Genomic DNA, 8081 nt, shown 5'->3' with positions numbered 1-8081 from the left:
CAGGTCTCGAACCTGCGGGCTCAGGCAATCCACTCACCTCAGCCTCCCAAAGGCGCGGGATTACAGGCTGAGCCACCGAGCCAGGCTCAGGGAGGGTTTGATAAGTCTGTGTGAGAGAACAAAACTGGACAGTATATAAGGGTCTGTAGAGGTAAATTCCAATTTTATGGGGAGCCCTAGTTAAGATAAAGAACACAAAATTATGAACATAGAATTACTAGGGTCCATGCTGTCCAGGACTTTGGAAGAGGCCTGTGCAAATGAGGGGCCATGAAGCCTACACATCATTAGTGTCATGATAAATGTGCCTCTGAGGATCTATTTAACAGTGATTAAAAAAAAAAGGTTAGTAAAAATATTTTGTATGTTAAAAAAAATGAAAAGGCTGGGCATGGTGGCTCAGCCTGTAATCCCAGCACTTTGGGAGGCTAAAGCGAGAGGACTGCCTGAACCCAGGGGTTCAAGACCAGCCTGGGCAACCTCTTCTCCACAATAAATCACAAAAACTAGCCAAGCGTGGTGGCATACATCTGTAGTCCCAGTTACTTGAAAAGAAAGACTGTCTGAGCCCAGGAGGCCGAAGCTACAGTGGCTATGAGCATGCCACTGCATTCCAGCCTGGGAGACAAAGAGTAAGACTCCAACCCAAATACAACAACAAAAAAAGAGAAAGAAAGTAACATGTGGATACGGGGGCATATATTGGAAAGAACTATGGGTTGTGGAGTCAGCCAGATCTGCAATACAATGCTGTCACACAACAGCTCTGTGACCTGAAACAAGCTGCTTAGAGGCCATCTCCTTTACTGGGTTGTGAAAATTAAAGACAGTGGATGTAAAGAGCCTCAGAGATATTTATGTGCTTAATAAGCAGGGACTATTGACTTATTTTTTTTTTCTGATTTGGAGTCTCACTCTGTCGCCCAGGCTAGAGTGCAGTGGCACACTCACGGCCACTGTAGCCTCAACCTGCTGGGCTCAGGCAATCCTTTCGCCTCAACCTTCCAATTAGCTAGAACTACAGGCACACGCCACCATGCCTGGCTAATTTCTTTTAATTAATTAATTTATTTATTTGAGTTGGAGTCTCACTCTGTTGCCCAGACTGGAGTGCAGTGGCATGCTCCCGGCCACCGCAGCCTCAACTTGCGGGACTCAGGCGATCCTTCCGCCTCAGCCTTCCAAGCAGCCAGAACTACAGGTGAGCGCTACCACACCCTGCTAGTTTTTGATTTATTGTAGAGACGAGGTCTTGCTAAGTTGCCCAGGCGGGTCTCAAACCCATGGGTTCAGGCAATCCTTTCGCCTCAGCCTTCCAAAGTGCTGGGATTACAGGCTGAGCCACTGAGCCCAGCCTTCTTTTTACTTATTGTGGAAATGAGATCTCACCAAGTTGCCCAGGCCGGTCTTGAACCCCTGGACTCAGGCAATCCTCTTGTCTTGGCCTCCCAAAGTGCTGGGATTACAGGCTTGAGCCACGGTGCCTGGCTGGCTACTTTTTTTTTTTTTTTTTTGAGTTGGAATCTCACTCTGTCGCCCAGACTGGAGTGCAGTGGCCGCTCCCGGCCACCGCAGCCTTGACCTGCTGGGCTCTGGCGATCCTTCCACCTCAGCCTTCCGAGTAGCTGGAATTACAGGCGCGCGCTACCACACCCGGCTGATTTTTGATTTATTGTAGAGATGAGGTCTCACCAAGTTACCCAGGCAAGTCTCAAACCTGCGGGCTCAGGCAATCCACTCACCTCAGCCTCCCAAAGGCGCGGGATTACAGGCTGAGCCACCGAGCCCGGCCTGGCCGACTATTGATTAGAGATGCGTGCAGGCTCACAAGAGAATCAAAAGAGAGTGTACATGCAAATGAGGAGAGTGAGGGAAGAATGATCTACTAGACAAGATCAAAGGGTAACCAGGGCCAGGGAGCATGTGTATGTATGTGTGAAGTCCAGGAACCCTAGCCACACCAGTCTCCTCCTGGCTCCTCCTACCTCTCCACACCGCAGTACACACAGGAACCTCAATAGCAAAGGCTCAGGGGAAGAACTGGGGAGTGTGGCTTTTGGAGGACCCACCGCACCAAGCCTGCCTGGCCCACCTGACCCCGTGCTTACTGAATGAACTGCAGCCCCTTCTCGATATCCGCCTTCCGTTTCTGCCTCTCCATCAGTCTCTGGGGGAGAGAGTACAGTCCATCAGTAAGTCAGTAGAAGCTGAGTAGCCATCCATTCCCCTCATTTTGTGGGTCCCGTAAGTGGACGTTTTCTCACGTTCACCCTCATCCCATTTCCCAGGTGGGAAGCAGGGTCCTTGAGGGCAATGACCCATGTCAGGGCTCTGTCCTCCACACCCATGTCCCACTCCCAATGGAACTCTGAGTTTGTGTGGTGCCCTCAATGGGCAATGGGCTACATAAATGCCACTTGCCCCTTCCCATACACAACTTGGGCTACAATACTGCATGGAACACCCTCAAGTTCAAAGGAAAACTCTCATTTTATCATCACTCAGTAGTGTGTGCTGCTACCAGGAGAAGGCAACAGAAAATACAAAATGGTGGCCCATGATTACATATGACAGTGGAATACCAGGCATCCAACCATGCACGTCCTACAAGGGTTGTGTTGACTTTCAACAATGCTTTGAGGTAGATGTCATTCATCCTCATTTTACCAAGGAGGACCCTGAAGGTCAGGGAGCCGCAGTCATGAGTGGGCATGTAGCAGAGAAAGGATTTGAGCCCCAGAACATGCTTCCTTTTACATCCACTGGCAGCCCCTTCACGGCATGGCTGATAACCCCTGGCAATGGACGCCTGGGGAGGAAGGCCAGGTAGCAGATGGCCACAGTTAGCACATCTCACCTACACTTAGCCAGGATGTGAAGTCTGGCCCAAGGAAGGCCTCTGGACATGGAGGTCATCTCAGCTTCCTCCCTTCCTCCACACCCACCTGTTGACTGGCTAGTCCTTGCCTTTTCATTCCACAGGAGGTCAGTGCTGGGCAGATTTGGGTGACAAACAAAACCAGAAGTGATCCTTATACAGTTGCTGCCCTCATAATGCTTTCAGTCCAGTGAATAAACCAGGCTTGCATTTACGAGGCCCTGACACAAGCCCACTACATGTCTGCTTGCCCTCGAGGGGCCGTAGATCAGGGCTCTGAACTTAGACAGAACTGGGGTGAAGTTCAGCATTCACAATGACTATGTGGATTTGGGCCTCCATCTCCTGAGGGGGAAAGTGGGGTTAATAGCAGTTCCTGCCTCATTATCGGCTGTCATGAGGGTTCAGGAGATAGTGTGTGCAGAGCACTTGGCACAGATTGATAATCCAACAATCGTGGGAAAACATGTCACTCAACACTGCTCCTCCCGCTTGCAAAAAACTCTGCCAGTGTTCCTGGGATGGATGGGACTGCTATGACTCTGTCCTAATGCAGCAAGCTGGCAGCAATGGCCCTGGGCTGCCTACTCATGCCCAGTAGACCTCTCTGTTGGTCTCTCTGTCCTTAGCTCCCTTGTCTGTAAAACAAGCCCCTAATTTTCCTCATATCCCACTCCGGGACCCCAGCCCCAAAAGGCTGCTGGTGGCTTTCCTGCCTCCTGGCCTTTGCCCTAGCAGGTGCTTCCACCCTTGTAGCAGGCACCTCTCCATCCCGCTACTGAAATTCCAGCATCCTTCACTCCTCCACTCAGCCTCTCCTGATCCTGTCAACTGAACCCTTCGTACAGTCCCGCATCCAATGTTTGCTGGAAGTCAGGGAGCCATGGGTGGGTCAGACCCAATCCTTGCCCTGGAATAGTGTTAATTTTTTAGGGGAAGAAAAGGTACACCTGGTTACCATACAGTAAGGCCCAGCACTGACTGGGGAAACTGTGGAAAGGGAGAAGGCCTCCGCAGGCCTGACCACCAGCACCCAGGGCACGGCCATGGCCAGTGGCTGCCAGGCCCCGTCATTTTGACCTGGGTCACAATCCAGCCTTCACACCCCCCACCACCCGCCTGGTGATATTGCCCATCCCAAGGCAAATGGACCAGCCTCCTCACTGGCTTCCCCAGAGGTCTTTCAAACCTCTATCTTTGGCTGATCAAAATCTCCCCTTGCACCTACACTGGTTTATGTCATAGGGAGCAATGGCCCTGTTACCCTCTCAAGCCCCACTCAGCTCCTTGGTTCTCTCAGAAGTCCACAGTGGCAGAGATGAACACTTCTGCATCAGTCCTCCAGCCTTGGAGTCTAAGCCAACTTAATAATTACAAACACAGCCCTAACTACCTGAGCAGTGATTCCTATGAAGTCTGAATCCCCTGCCAAGGAATAAACGCCCTCTGCTCCATGCGGCATGAATGCTTCTCACACAGCCTGACCATTTATTCACCTCTCTGATGTCCTCCCTGAGCAGGTTACTTTGCCTCTCTGAGTTATAGCTTCCTGCTTTTTACAGAGAGGACCGACAGTGCCCACTGGCAGGATGAATATAACGCAGGCATTCGGTCAGGTGTGGCGGCTCATGCCTATATCCTAGCACTTTCGGGAAGCTGAGGTGAGAGGACTGCCTGAGCCCACGGGTTCGAGACCAGCCCGGGGAACTTGGTGAGACCTCATCTCTACAATAAATCAAAAAATTAACCAGGTGTGGTGGCGTGCACCTACAGTTCCAGCTACTGGGAAGGCTGAGGTGGAAGGATCACCTGAGCCCGGAAGGCTGAGGTTGCAGTGGTTGTGAGCGTGCCACTGCCCTCCAGCCTGGGTGACAGAGTGAAACTGACTCAAAAAAAAAAAAAGCAGGCATCCATTACAGGGCCTGGTACATAAGAGGCACTTAACAAAAAGTGGCTATTAATAGATCAGAATTCCTATGCTGGACATTCAGTTTGACATTTGCTATATGCTCACTGAACGTAGGTGAGAAAGCTGGGGTCCCCGCCTCCCAGCCATGCCTCACAACCAGGTCAGAGACATAGACGAATATTCCATCAGCTCCATCATAAAGCAGACTTCTGTAGTAAACATACACCAGGATGAGGCACAAAGAAACTGGAAGCTCCTCAAAGGAGACAGAACTTAAGTTGGAATTTGAAGGATGAGTAGGAGTTGGTTTCTTGGAATTTGAAGGATGAGTAGGAGTTGGTTTCAGGAGGGGGAGGCTGTCTTGCAGGCTACATGTGATGGTTTATAAAACACTGTCATCTCCCACATTCTACTCAATCCCAAATGATAACCCTGGGGGCTGGGCCATGATGGGACCTACATTAAGAGATAAGGGAAGTGAGGCTCAGACTGGACACAGGTCTGCAGCCAAGAAGTGGGGCCAAGCCTGGAACAAATGACTTCAGGTCAGGAAAGACTCTGGTGTTCTCCCTCCTCAAAGGTACAGTACAAGCAGATCCACTCGACAAATTTCCCTAGTGCCTGAGCCTGTGTTTCTCTGACTGCTCACCACCACCCCAGAGAAGGCAGATATCCCTGTGGTATGATTAAGAGAGAGGCTCCTGCTGGGCTCGGTGGCTCAGCCTGTAATCCCTCCCACACCTTGGGAGGCTGAGGTGAGTGAATGCCTGAGCCCGCAGGTTCGAGACCTGCCTGGGCAACTTGGCGAGACCTCATCTCTACAATAAATCAAAAAATTAGCCGGGTGTGGTAGCGTGCACCTGTAGTTCCAGCTACTTGGACGGCAGAGGTGGAAGGATCGCTGGAGCCCAGCAGGTGGATGCTGGGTTGGTCGTGAGCTTGCCACTGCACTCCACCCTGGGTGACAGAGTGAGACTTCAACTCAAAAAGAAAAAAAAAAGATCATTTGCTCTCAGCTAAAGAGGGAGGTAAGCAACTGCAAGGCAAGTGCCAGGCATGACTCAGAGTAGACACTTGGTGGAATAGCAAGAAGCATGTGAGCCAAACAAACTTTCAGGTTCACACTTTTGATAGGGTCTTGCTCTGTCACCTAGGATGGAGTGCAGTCGTATGATCACAGCTCACCACAGCCTTGACCTCCTGGGCTCAGGCAATCCTTCTGCCTTAGCCTCCCAACAGACTCGTTTTTTTTTGTTTTGAGTTGGAATCTCACTTGGTTGCTCAGACTGGAGTGCAGTGGCCGCTCCCGGCCACCGCAGCCTCGCCTGCTGGGCTCCGGCGATCGTTCTGCCTCAGCCTTCCGAGTAGCTGGAATTACAGGCATGCACCATACCTGGCTCATTTTTTGATTTATTGTAGAGATGAGGTCTTGCTGCCCAGGCGGGTCTCGAACCCGCGGGCTCAGGCAATCCACTCACCTCAGCCTCCCAACGGCACGGGATTACAGGCTGAGCCACCGAGCCCGGCTAGACTCGCATTTTTTAAAGCAAAAAGTTAGTTGGGTGCAGTGGCTCATGCCTGTAAAATCACAGCACTTTGGGAGGTGGAGGCAAGAGGATTGCCTAAGCCCATGGGTTCAAGACCAGCCTGGGCAACCTGGCGGGACCTCGTCTCTTCAATAAATAAAAAAATTAGCCAGGCATGGTTGTACATGCCTATGGTTCCAGCTACTTGGAAAGCTGAGGGGGAAGGATAGCCTGAATCCATCAGGTTGAGGCTGCAGTAGCTATGAGCACGCCACTGCACTCCAGCCTGGGCAACAGAGTGAGACTCCAACTCAAAAATAAAGAAAGGTTCGGGCTTTGTGGCTCAGCCTATAATCCTAGCACTTTGGGAGGACAAGGCAAATGGATTGTCTGAGCCCATGGGTTCGAGACCACCCGGGCAACTTGGTAAGACTTCATCTCTACAATAAATCAAAAATTAGCCAGTCATGGTAGCACACACCTATAGTTCTGGCTACTTGGGAAGACTGAGACAGAAGGATCGCTGGAGCCCAGTAGGTTGAGGCTGCAGTGGCCAGGAGTCTGCCATTACACTCCAGTATGGGCAACAGAGTGAGACTCCAACTCAAAAGAAAGAAAGAAAGAAAAAAGTCCAAAGAAGAAACAGAGGCTCAAATATGCCCAGAATTCTGCTACCAGGCCAAGAAATCCCCTCAACTCCAAGTTCTTATAATTTTAGGTTCTTAGGAATTTCATACTGGACCTGCCTCAAATGGACTCTTCCCAGAAATATAGCAGTGAATTTAGGAACCAACAAGAAAGAATTCCCTCAACATGTCAGCACAATATGTGTCTCTATACCCAAGTGTATATCTGGGTTCAAACCCAAGATCTCTCCTCATTAACTGTATACAAGTTACTCAATTTCTTTCTTTCTTTCTTTTTTTTTGGAAAGCGAGAAAGCAGGATTTATTGAGAGAACAGAAAAGCTTCCACAGTGGGAGGAGACCTAAAGGGATTGCCCGAAAGTTGCTCAATTTCTTGATGTCTCACTTCCCTCATCTCTAAAACAGGACAACATATCTACTTTATAGGGCTGTGAAGGTTAGATGAGATGTCTGACAGGTGATAGGCATGTAACTATTACTTTATAATCATTATTACTGAAAAAGATGGGCAAAGAACATAAACAGGAAATTCACAGGAAATATAAATTATTAAGAAAAGATGCTCAAATGCACTGATTTAAAAAATCACCCATTAAAAACAAGACACCACTTTTCACCCATGAGACTAAAATGAGAAGAAAGCCTAGTAGATGAGGGAGGAGAAACAGGCACTCCAAAGCACTGCACGATACTGGGAGTGTGAACTGGAATTATCTTAGTGAAGCAATTTAGCAACATCGACCAAAATGAGCAAGGCAGGCCCTGCTGGCTGCCTACCAAGCAGCCAGTTTCCCTTCTTCTTCCATGGCACAGCCCCAATAACAACCCCTTCCCAGGCACACGACTGAACCTTACTTAGCTGGACTAAACCGACTATAACAGTCTTTTTCCCTTGCCAAGTGATTGGCTTGAGCAAGGCATGTGACATCATCCTGGCCAATGAGAAAGGTGGGGAAGTCAGCCAAGGGGAATCTGTCAAAGGTTTTCTTAAGGCTTACACAAGAACAGAAGAAAGAATCCCTCTACTGCCACTGTATGCCAGGGTGTAACAAGAAGATGCACACAGGATGGCACAGCAGAAAGGCAGAAAGACTAGAGATTTTTTTTTTTTTGAGTTGGAG

General features: G+C 49.7%; 1 protein-coding gene across 2 annotated transcripts in view; it reads right to left on the bottom strand.

Moving 5' to 3' along the window:
• The window catches only part of ZC3H7B (zinc finger CCCH-type containing 7B), a 43881-nt gene extending 41702 nt beyond the window's left edge, over positions 1-2179 (bottom strand). Inside the window, exon 1 of one of the 2 annotated variants that reach the window (XM_008073268.2) lies at positions 2109-2179. In XM_008073268.2, coding sequence (XP_008071459.1) covers positions 2109-2161 — 53 coding nt within the window. In that variant the 5' untranslated portion in view covers positions 2162-2179. The remainder of the gene's footprint in view (positions 1-2108) is intronic. The other variant, XM_008073269.2, reaches the window with a different exon arrangement.
• Positions 2180-8081: the final 5902 nt, after the last annotated feature.

The sequence above is a fragment of the Carlito syrichta genome, unplaced genomic scaffold, assembly GCF_000164805.1.
Source record: "Carlito syrichta isolate Samal-C Ts95f unplaced genomic scaffold, Tarsius_syrichta-2.0.1 Scaffold315802, whole genome shotgun sequence".
Classification (NCBI taxonomy): Eukaryota; Metazoa; Chordata; class Mammalia; order Primates; family Tarsiidae; genus Carlito; species Carlito syrichta.
This window is presented reverse-complemented; position numbering and strand designations above follow the sequence as displayed.